This window comes from Eulemur rufifrons, chromosome 6 (assembly GCF_041146395.1).
Source record: "Eulemur rufifrons isolate Redbay chromosome 6, OSU_ERuf_1, whole genome shotgun sequence".
NCBI lineage: Eukaryota > Metazoa > Chordata > Mammalia > Primates > Lemuridae > Eulemur > Eulemur rufifrons.
Genome location: NC_090988.1, coordinates 60,332,010 through 60,344,275, shown reverse-complemented (window position 1 = coordinate 60,344,275; position 12,266 = coordinate 60,332,010). Strand labels below are relative to the sequence as shown.

At 38.3% G+C, this 12,266-nt stretch overlaps 1 protein-coding gene across 4 annotated transcripts in view; it reads right to left on the bottom strand.

Annotated features, from left to right (window-relative positions):
• Positions 1-12,266, bottom strand: part of ZNF143 (zinc finger protein 143) — a 56,095-nt gene that overhangs the window by 14,601 nt on the left and 29,228 nt on the right. For all 4 annotated transcript variants that reach the window (XM_069469553.1, XM_069469555.1, XM_069469556.1 and 1 more), the window contains 5 exons: positions 11,331-11,450; positions 9,558-9,633; positions 8,721-8,846; positions 6,314-6,493; positions 1,934-2,161 (listed from right to left, as the gene is read on the bottom strand). In XM_069469553.1, the coding sequence (XP_069325654.1) occupies positions 1,934-2,161; positions 6,314-6,493; positions 8,721-8,846; positions 9,558-9,633; positions 11,331-11,450 (730 nt within the window). The remainder of the gene's footprint in view (positions 1-1,933; positions 2,162-6,313; positions 6,494-8,720; positions 8,847-9,557; positions 9,634-11,330; positions 11,451-12,266) is intronic.

Genomic DNA, 12,266 nt, shown 5'->3' with positions numbered 1-12,266 from the left:
AAGTATGCACTAAGTTCTTCCATTCACTTAAGAAGCTGTTAAAAGTAATACAACAATCTTCAAAAACATTAACCATAATGCCAGAATGGTTTGTAAACACAACCTACTGATACTAACTTAATTAGTCTTTAACACAAGTGATTGATTACAAGTCACCAGTACACAATGACATCACTGTGTAAAGACAATGTAATGGCACATTATCTGAAGTAAGGTTAATCATTTAATAAGTAACAGAACAGGAACCCCTATCCATTTCATAAAGAACCAGCAAGTAAACAGCAATTTCAACTGCCCACTATTGCTATCCTTGGCAACCAGGAAGATTCCCGATCCCTCTTTTTTCCATAATTTTCCATCTCCCATGAAGTCAGAAAGAGAGCAAAAAAAATTTCCCCCTTCAAAGAAGGACTTAATATGCTTATCTAAGAATACTTCTCACAGTCAGTGGTTGGTGCTCGCACTCACATGGCTATAGTCATCAAGGTGTAATTTCCATGACAGTCATCACTTCACTTCCTTGTTTTCTGTTCCACAGTTATTTATACACCATTATTCCAAAGGGTTACAAAACCCAGAGGATCATGTGAGAGAAAAGGAACACAAATCCATCTCTATTCTTGGAAAAGCAATCTTAGTTTCCTTTTTTTTTTTTTAAACAAAATGTATATTATATTATAGAGTATTTTCTAGAATATAAGAACTTCTGATAATCTGAAACATCAACATTTAAGGAAGAGACTGAGGAAGCTTAAAAAAGGAAGAGTCTTACAAAGTTTGCTTTCTAACTGAAAGGCTTCAGCAGTTATTGCAGTATCTTTTTGTTTACCTTCTTTCTCTTAGCAATTTTCAAGTATGCAGTGTATTTTTATTAACTATAGTCAAGTGCTATACAATAGTTCTCCAGAACTTATTCCTTCTCATTGAAACTTTGTACTCTTTGACCAATATCTCCACAGTTGATTTAATGTCTAACCATGCACAGTTAACAGTGTTTTGGCTAGAAAATAAAATAGCTCAGGAATGACGGAATTGTTATTTTCATATATCACCTGGCAAATACCTGGAAAGACAAATGAAGACTACAGGGGATCATTTGAGCAGATGATCTGTTCTTTCCCTGATTCTCCAACCAACTTTCCCACCTAAATGTTTTTCAGTGACTTAATATCAGTTATTAAAAATGAGAGAAGATGTCTTCTTTTAATTTTCAAATTTACTTCACTTAGGAGGTACTCAGTGTAACAAATGGTAAGACAACCTATGCTTTGCTTTGTGTTTTACCTATGCTTAACTATTTAACTGCAATCACTGAATGTAGTTCTCTTAAAATATTTTTTCTAAGAGTTTATTCTTATTGAAATGAATAATTGTGTCTCTAACAACATACCAAATGACACCTGAATCAATGAAGAGTTATTTGGGAGCACCTCTCTATTCATATGATTAAGACCAACATCCTTAATGGACCCAACAGGCTGGCTGTCCCTGCTTCACTTTCCAGCCTAATTTCACGCCACGTCCCAGGCACAAATGCCACACGGCCCAGGATCCTTTCAGTATTTCCAATTTACCTCCTCTCTCCAACCTCCTGCCTTTTTGCATGTGACATCCCCTACATGTGGAACTTTCTCTTTCTTTTGATTCCTGATTCCCTTCCCCCCACCCCTACCTCTTCACTCAGTTAACCACTATTCACTCTCTAGGTCTCTCCCAACATTACTTCCTTGGGAAAGTCTTCTCTGACCTCCCAGACTAAAGCTGCCTTCGTATACATCCCAAAGCACCAAGTACTTTTCTTTGCTAGCACTTGTCACAGTTGTAAATTAGATGTTTGTGTGATTATATGAATGAAACATTATGATATGATAAATTATGTTCATAACTATTGATTCTCAAACTCAGAGACAGATAAAATGGACAAAACCTTCACCTGGGGGAGGCTCAAAGAAGGCTTCCTGCTCCTCCTCGATGGGCTCAGTGTCATTGTGGGCTGTCCGTTTGTGCATGGCCAGCGTGGAGATCTGCTTGTATGTCTTCCCACAGTGGTTACAGTTGTATGGTTTGGAGTGGGTGTGGACAACATGATGTTTGTACAAACTGGAATATTCTGTAAACCTTTTGTCACACCCAGGAACTGTACAAACATATGGCTTTTCCCCTAAGAACAGCACCAAAAAAAAAAAAAAAAAAAAAAAATCAACTTTTACATATGCAGGCATAATCATCCCATACCTACAAGGGGGAAAAAGCCTCTAAAAATAAATAGTTGCCAAATCCCTCCTCATCCTACCATGAGGCAGCACACAAGAACTATGGTTTTGACTTGGCTCAAGAACTAGTCTACATCCTTAGTGCCTTTCCTGTGCATCAAGAACACTTTTCCTTTAATCTCAAGGAATGAGAAAAGTAAGGATAGAGATATTGCCCAGTTTAACTTTAACTTTGATGAAACCGTAATTTATTGTTCCCTGTAACTAGATACTCCGGATATTATTAATGACACTATAATGATGACAATAATAAATGCAATTATTACTATACCTAATGTAGCTTATCCTAAGGGTTTTATAAAGATAATAACAAAGGATTTTCTTAAAAAGTCTATTGGAGGCCGGGCGTGGTGGCTCACGCCTGTAATCCTAGCACCCTGGGAGGCCGAGGCAGCAGGATCATTTGACCTCAGCAGTTCGAGACCAGCCTGAGCAAGAGCGAGACCCTGTCTCTACTAAAAAAAATAGAAAGGAATTAGCTGGACAACTAAAAATATATATAGAAAAATTCCGGGCATGGTAGCACATGCCTGTAGTCCCAGCTACTTGGGAGGCTGAGGCAGGAGGATCACTTGAGCCCAGGAGTTTGAGGTTGCTGTGAGCTAGGCTGACGCCCTGGCACTCACTCTAGCCTGGGCAACAGAGTGAGACTTTGTCTCAAAAAAAAAAAAAAAAAAAAAAAAGTCTATTAGACATAGTTGGATATGTCAACATATCTAAAAGGACATACATGTTCCATTTAAGTTAACCTGACTTCTTACATCCAATCAAAAGTTATTGAGTATTCACTAATAGCAAGTAGGTGATACAAAGGGAAAGTAAATACATTAATTCTTGTTCCATGAAATAATCTGAGAATAGCACAGGCAGTACATATATTTTTAGAACTTTTTATTATAGCAAATTTGAAACATACACACAAGTATAGAGAAATAAATCTCCATGTACCAATTACCCAACTTCAATTATCAATTTATGGCCAATATTGTTTCTTTTATTTACTATATATTTCCCTCTTCTTTTTTTTTTTTTTTTTTTTAAGCCAGTCAAATTTAGCAGTTGGTGGTTGAATACCTTCCCCCTTCTTCTTACCCAGGATTATTCTGAAACACTTCCAGATAGCATTCCATTTCATTTGTAAATATATCAGATTGTATATCTAATGGATAGATTCTTTTCTTTTAACAAATGTAAACAAAATTAATAATTACTTAATATCATTAAATAGCTAGACAGTGCTAACCTGTAGTAGTGTGGGGAGCTAAACTGAAAGCAAACTGGAACAGATCAATCTAACTGTAGTTTAAATGAATACTTTTAACTATACTTAACAAGTTGGAATAAGGGAGAAAGTAAATCAAATTTATTTATTGGGCTAAGTGGCAAAGGTAAGGGGAAGAACTGCAAACACATCTTTAACTCTTTTTAGTAGGTTTGTTTATTGTAGCGGTGTGGATGAAGTGATCCTGAAGCTATTTTAGATGTAATAAAAGATTGAGCAAATGACTAAATATTTTAACACTGTTGGAAGCCAGGGCTCTTGCTGTGGAAGAAGAGGCATACAACTATGGAATAGGGGAAGAAAAAAAGGAACCCTGTGGGGTGAACTGGCATTGGAGGTATTGGTGTGAACTCCTAATTTCTAAAATGTGCATATACAAATATGTGTATGTGCATGTCCCAGTTTATTCTCATTTTATACCTTCCTTGGTAACTACCTCTTTCCATATATTTCTAAATATAGTGAAACCACCCACGAACAGTAAAATCTCATACTAATGTAACATAATATAAGTTCTTTGTTTTTTGAGACAGAGTCTCACTCTGTTGCCCAGGCTAGAGTGCCGTGGCATCAGCATAGCTCACAGCAACATCAAACTCCTGGGCTCAAGCAATCATACTGCCTCAGCCTCCCAAGTAGCTGGGACTACAGGCATGCACCACCATGCCTAGCTAATTTTTTCTATATATTTTTAGTTGTCCAGTTAATTTCTTTCCTTTTTTTTCCCAGTAGAGATGGGGTCTTGCTCTTGCTCAGGCTGGTCTCGAACTCCTGAGCTCAAACGATCCTCCCGCCTCAGCCTCCCAGAGTGCTAGGATAAGTCTCTCTTTTTGAGACAAAGTCTTGATCTGTTGCCTGGACTAGAGTGCTATGGCGTCAGCCTACGTCACAGCAACCCAAACTCCTGGGCTTAATTGATCCTCATACCTCAGCCTCCCAAGTAACTGGGACTACAGGCATGCACCACCATGCCTGGTTAATTTTTTCCTTTATTTTATTTATTTTTTTTTTTAAGTAGAGAGGGGCCTCGCTCTTGCTGAGGCTGGCCTTGAACTCCTGACCTCAAGTGATCCTCCTACCTCCGCCTCCCGGAGTGCTAGGATTACAGGCATGAGCCACCACACCCAGCCAATATAAGTCTTAGACATAAAGTAATTGGTGGTTGTTTCCTGTCCTCTGCCGAGTTCCAATTCTCAAAGTAGGCAGGTTAAAGTTCTTAATCTTGGTGAATGGTTGTGGGGAAGATGTGAGGGCAAAAGAAATGGCAGTCAGTTTCAACTTGGAAAATCAGCCTAATTGATATTTAGACTAGAGCAGAAACTGCCACTAGGTGGCACCAAACCACAGCCAAGAAGTGAACGGATTTAGATTGAGCTTTTTTTTTTTTTTTTGAGAGTCTTGCTCTGTTGCAGGGGCTAGAGTCAGTAGCATCATTACAGCTCACTGCATTGCAATCTCAAACTCCAGGGCTCAAGCGATCCTCCTGCCTCAGCCTCCCTTCTGAGTAGCTGGGACTAAAGGTGCATCTCCACCAAGCCTGGCTAATTTTTCTATTTTTTTGTAGAGACAGGGTATCCCCATGTTGCTCAGGCTTGTATTGAACTCTGGAGCTCAAGCAATCCTTGTACCTTGGCCTCTCAAAGTGCTAGGATTACAGGCGTGAGCCAACACACCCGGCCTCATATACTTTATTTTATTTTATTTATTTTTGAGACAGAGTCTCACTCTGTTGCCCAGGCTAGAGTGCCGTGGCATCAGCTTAGGTCACAGCAACCTCAAACTCCTGAGCTCAAGCAATCCTCCTGCCTCAGTCTCCCGAGTAGCTGGGACAACAGGCATGCACCACCATGCCTGGCTAATTTTTTCTATATGTATTTTTAGCTGTCCATATAATTTCTTTCTATTGTTAGTAGAGACGAGGCCTCGCTCTTGCTCAGGCTGGTCTTGAACTCCTGAGCTCAAACGATCCTCCCACCTCGGCCTCCCAGAGTGCTAGGATTACAGGCGTGAGCCACCACGCCCATCCTCTCATATACTTTAAATGGATGAATTATATAGTATGTGAATTATATCTCAATAAAGCTGTTTACCAAAAGAGAATATATTCATAGACTACCCCACTCCCTCTTGCCAACAAGCTCCAAAAAGTCCAGATTAAGAACCACCCTTACCATGCATGGACAGCACAACACACAAGGCCTCTGACTACTTCTCTGACCTTACCTTGTACAAATCTTCTACATGAACTCTATGCTCTCAAGTCATATGGAACCACCACCAGTATCATCCTTTGTGCTTTACCCAAGACATTTCCCCTGCCAGAAATATCCTTCCCTTTACCTGGCAAACTTCAGCATTCAGTCTGTAGGTCAAATTTGCCCTGGAAAGCATTCCTAGAATGGTTCTTCCATTCCCACAGAAATGACTGCTTCCCTCTCTGCTTTCACAGCGTATTGTTCATAAAATGGGAGACACTGCAGCAACTCTATGTCTACTATCTTTCCTCAAGTAGCTGCCCCTGACAACGTCTTACCTATCTCTGATGCCTGGCAGGAGAACACACAATAGATGCTCAATAACTGTTTGTTGAAGACACGAATATATGAATGTTAAGGTGAACTTTTTAAATTTGTTTTATCTCTTTCCACTATGCCAAGTGGTAGAAGGACGGAAGAGATTAATGGAAACGGTTTCTGGAAGAGGCAGGAACTAAACTGAGCTTTGAAAGATAAAAGACCAAGAGATCAGAGACTGTTACCTGTGTGTATCCTCACGTGGTTTTTATAATTGGTTGCACTGGCAAATGCCCTCCCGCATCCTGGCTCTGTGCAGTAATAAGGTCTTTCTCCTGTGTGTGTCCTAACATGCACTTTTCTGATATTTGATGTTGTAAAGGACCGACCGCAGCCTTCAAAGGGACATTTAAAGGGCCTTTCTCCTGAAAACACAAAGGGTAACAAATTAAATGTTGCAAAAATATAAAGAAAATGGAAATGTCTTATCCTTCAATACTGCCTGGGATCATGCTCAGGATCCTAGCCTTCTTGTGTTGAGCTTCCCTTGCAGGCATTTCTTTTTTTCTGAAAACAGCACCTTCTACTTCAAACTTAAATTTACCTAAGAAACCCTGAATGGTATTTAAAATTCATCACTGATTACATGACTCTCCAAGATGGAATCATTCAGGTTGGTATATTAAAAAATGAGCTGAGAAAAGCAGAGAAAGAAGTATCAGAAAGAAATACAAAAGAAAAAGAGTCAAGAATAAGGATTAAGTTAGAAGAGCCCCTAACTGAATCCCCTAAAAGGTTATCTCCTACTTCATTTATGCTATAATACCTTGAAGGAAAATAATTTTTGGTCTTTTAAAAATCTAGTGCCTACCACATAATGTGTATCAAAAATACTTGCTGAACATACTACTATTCTTGTAATCTAAACATCTGAAAAGTCTACTCTGCCAATTATGTTCCTTTCATTCATATTTGCCTTATACAACCTTGGAACACAAAAGGCCTTCAAACTGTCAAGCAGGAAGTAGCCTTTCCTTTTGATTCCCATGTGTCCTTTTCTAGAATGACCTCACATCAAGCAAACAATTTTCAGGGCAGAAAAAAAAATTCTCTCTATATATGTATGTGTAGCTAGATATAGATATTTATCTACATATATGGTAAGTTTGTTATTTTTCTTTTGGTCAAATGAAATTACAATATCCCTGTTGATGAAAACCATTCCAAAAGATTTCTGCCTTCAAGTATGAAACCATTTAAAAAGGAACAGGAATCTTTGATCCTGTCTTTCATGAAAGTTTTGTTTATTATGTCAGCCTAAGGAGAACAAGGAGTTTATCTTGGGCAAGTCTCTTCTCTTCTATGGGTCTAGATGACCTCTAAAGTCTTCCCAGCTTTGACATGCTATGGTAAGGAATCAACTATTTTAGAACAATTTTCATTGTACTATAAATACTACTACTCTGATTCTGTAACACCCTGCTTTGTTTTTGCACTGAAATCATCTGTGTTTACAATAAAAATTCCTAGGCCCTTTATTCAATCCAACATTATACTAATGAAAATATCATGATTTTAAAAAATGAATACTATCAAAAGAATCATAATTCTGATATTTTTGATCAATATTAATAGAACTAGATTATTGGTTTTATATAGTTTTTATATAACAAGTTTGGTTATATTGCAAATGTAAATAGAATTTGCAGGAGCTTAGGAACACTTTCTTCCAGTACAATGAATAAAAATAAGTACATGAATGAGACAGAAGCAGAGACTTACAGCTCTGTTCCTGAATATTGTAAAGTATAGCCAATGTGGGGTCATATTTGAGCTAAAGGTTAAACCTTAAAGGCTAGAAAAATCCTACATGGAAATTTGCTAAACTATTTCAGAATATTTAGAAGTACAGAAATTACAGCATTCAGTGACACAATTATCACATCATGTTTAAAACATCTGTACTATAATAAAATCCCAAATGGAATTATCTTATTGCTTTATTATTTAGTCAACAGCTTATAATGGCATCTCTTATCAACAGTTTCTGAATTTTTTCCAGCTCTGATTAAAAGCAAATAATTACCTTTATAATACTAATTCCATAAGCAATCAAGTATAAGGAGAAGAGGGGAAGGAAAAGGAGATAAGAATAAAGTACTATGGAGGAAAAGGAGATAAGGAAATGTAAAGGGGAGGAGAAATGATCACAAAGAAATAAAAGTCTTCTGTGAGGCTGTTAGGGGTTCAGACACTTTCTTTAGCAGCAGCTTAATGTAGGAGAAGCAATATTAAACTGAGAAAGAATTGGGTGTCTTTCTTTCTGGTCTCAGTTTGGCTACTAATTAGCTGTGAATCCAAGGTAAATAAATTTGTTGCCCAGACAATTCCTGGAAACTGAAAGGGCTGGAGGTGTGAGGCCACTGCTAATCTTTTTTGAGACATGGACCCTTCTGAGAATCTAACAGAGTTAAGGATCTCACTGGAAAGAAGCAGACATGCACAAACAGCAAATTGCATGGAATTTTAGGAGTTTAAGAGAAGCCCTTGATGCTCATTTCCTGAAATTCTTCTAGGGACTCCTTCCCCAAGTTCCCTCCCTGAAGGTTAAGAATTCCTGGCCTAGATAAGACATTCTGTTCACAGTAGTACCTGTATGAGTTCTGATATGTTTCTGCAGATCTCCAGAAGTTTTGAAAGATTTAGTACAATTATCTTCTGAACATCGATATGGCTTTTCTCCTGTATGAGTTCTGACATGACTTTTTAATCCATAACCTTTAAGAAAAATTTAAAAGAAATTTAATTATACGATACTCCTCTAAACATGCACATTGAGATTAAGCTATTGAAAAATATACTAAATGTCAAGGATAAAATACTAGGCAAATACAACAGAATAACTATTTGAAATGTAAGAGCATGGACAGCTCAGGACTGTGATGCTGAAAATTCAATAGTTTCATCTCTGTCTGGAAGAGGTTGTGTGTTTCTTTTTTTAAAGTGCCCCAATTTTATTAGATGTTGTTTACAACTCATATGCCAAAAGCTTGAAGTGGGAATCCAGACATGGAATAAGGAATGGAAGGCAGGAGGCCTGGTACCAGTCCTGGCCCTGCTGAATGTGTCCCTGGAGAGGCCCCATCCACTGCTAAATTCCAGTACTCCATGGTTCTCTGAGATCTGTCCTAATGTTAAATTCTATGTCAGCTTTTAAAGTTAGGCTTTTAATTTCCTGCTAAAAGAAACAGGGTATGGAATGAAAAGTATTGAACACAGGAGGCAGAGACAAGTCTGTGGAGAAAAACGAGAACAGAGAGGGGGTGTAGATCACGCAGGACAAAAGGCTGCTAAGAGAGAGACTGAAAAACTAGTTATGTGCTTCTGCAGATTCACACAACAGCTAGGGAGGGGTCAGTTCCTGCCCTGGCCCATCTCTGCTTGACCCCCTAATCAGAACAAAGAAACAAAGAAATTTTACATTTTTACCTGTTGCAAATGCTTTCCCACAGCCTTGGTGTTCACACTGATAAGGCCGGTCCCCTGTGTGTGACCTCTCATGGACCTGTTATTAAAACGCAGGCATGATTCTATTTCCTTTACGTATACCTCAGGTAGACGGTCTCAACATAGACCTATTTTTTTCCCCTCACTGCTGAATGATTTTGTTGTATACTTTTTTTTAAAAAAAAAGATAACTTCACAAAAACCATAACCCAATAATTCTCAGTATTTTAAAGGTTACATATTAAGAAGTACTTATTTTAAACAAGGAACAGGAACATTCGACCTTTGAGTTTTTCTAGAAAATGGTCAAAGTGGCCCATGTTTGTTTGCATGACACATACACATGATGAGAAGCAGCAGGGGCAGCGTGCAGGGAGAGGCTACACAATGTAAGGTTAAGAGTGTGGAGGCTGCTGCTAGAGGGGCCTAGATCTGACGCAAGGCTTTGCCACTGCTTAGTGGTGTAGCCATAGGCACTAGCCTTCTCTAAGTCCCAAAGTCCTCTCTGTAGAGTGGGGACATAATAGTATCTACTGCGTTGCTGCAACAAATGAGTAATCATGACAACGGCCAACATTTACTGAAGCTTTACCACATATTAGGCACTATTTTTCAGTACTTTACAGATACAGTATTAACTTATCTAATTCTCACAACCACTTTGTGAGGGAGGTACTTTTACGATCCAATTTTATAGATGAGGAAAATGAGGTACTAAGAGGTCAACTAACACGCCAAGATTACACACTGATAAATAGTAGAGATGAGCTCTAGGGCCACTACTCCAATATGCTAAGTGCATACTTTCTGACACATTGTAAGTTATTCAATAAATCTTACCTTTTATTGTTGTGAGACATGGTATGTTCTGTTGTCTTTAGCAGCAATTAAAATAAAAACACTTGGGCCAGGCAAGGTGGCTTACGCCTATAATCCTAGCACTCTGAGAGACCAAGATGGGAGGATCGTTTGAGCTCAGGAGTTCAAGACCAGCCTGAGCAACAGCGAGACCCTGTCTCTACTAAAAATAGAAAACTTAGCCAGCCTTCACGAGGCGCACACCTGTAGTACCAGCTACTCGGGTGGCTGAGGCAGGAGGATCATTTGAGCCCAGGAGTTTGAGGTTGCTGTGAGTCAGGCTGACATCACGGCACTCTACTCAGGGCAACAGAGTGAGACTCTGTCTTAAAAAAATAAATAAATAAAAATAAAAATATTTGGCCCCAATTTTTTTTTGTTCTTGAGACAGGGTCTCGCTCTGTCACCCAGGCTAGAGTGCAGTGGCATCATCATAGCTCACTGCAACCTCAAAGTGCTGGACTCAAGCAATCTTCTTGCCTCAGCCTCCAAAGTAGGGACTACAGGCTTGCATCACCACGCCCAGCTAATTTTTCTAGTTTGTACAGAGACAGGGTCTCGCTCTTGCTCAGGCTGGTCTCAAACTCCTGGCCTCAAATGATCCTACCACCTCAGTGGCCCAAATATTTGAAAGATTATTCAAATATATAGAGTATCTATCATGTGCCAGCCAGTATGTTAGACATTAGGAATACAGAGATGAAAAAACACACTCCAAGCCCTTAAAAAATCGACAGCTTCTAAAGTCTGCATAGGCTTTTATGTGTCTGTATATGAGTGTCAGTATATTGATAAGTGGGAGAAAACAGTAGTGTCTGAATGATACTAGTGTATCACATTAGTATTTAATGTCCTAGGTATTCCCATAACTAGATACAGCTTTTCTTTTATATATACCTTAAGATGATGAGCTGTCGTATATAATTTTCCACATCCATCATATTCACATCGAAATGCTTTCTCTCCACTCTGTTGAGATTTAGCAGTTACTCTGGTTGCATGTCCTTGTAAGACAATCTAGATAAACAAAAAGTATGATTTAAATTATTTATACAGAAATAAAATAGATGAAATTACTATTTTCAGAATAAAAAATATAAAACTGTAATGTGGGTTTCCAGACTCAGGTCATCACTTTACTAAGATTCTATCACTCTGAGTCAGGTTAATTCTGTTTCATAGTTGAAGTCCGCAGCTCTGGAAGTACAGTAGTTAAAAGGAGAGCTATAAGAACACACAGCTGGAGCTCACAAATCTATTCCTACTCTAGAAAACCAACCCAAGTAGTACCTTCATTATATGCAGATATTCCTTGACATACTCAAGGGATAATTCTATTTTTTTAAGACACATGTCCTAAAACAATGTCAAAAGCATTTTCTATTTCAAAAGCAATCAAAAAGAGGAAATTAGGTTATTTAAGTCACCTGTAGGAAACATTACAGTCCATATGATCTTAGTTTGTATTTATATTCACTAGAAGGTAATTTTTCTGAGATGTAGCCACAATACTTCCAACAATGGTACTGATTTTAAAGGCTTTTTAGAGATGACCACCTATTTTAGAAATTGGATACCATAAAAAGTGAAGAATGACTTTCCGCTTTGTGGGCCATATGGTGATAGTGTTGCAACCTCCTATCTCTGCAGATTGTCACACGTGGCTCAAAAATGACTCTGCCAGAGCCTTTTTTATATTATAAAAGTTTCAAAATAACAGAAAAAAGATCTTCATGACTGAGAAGATACTACAGATATTACAGGCTGAAAGTGAAATCTTAAAATAAAAGGCATAACAAAAATTAAGCAGATGACCCTGATTGGCTTTTTTCC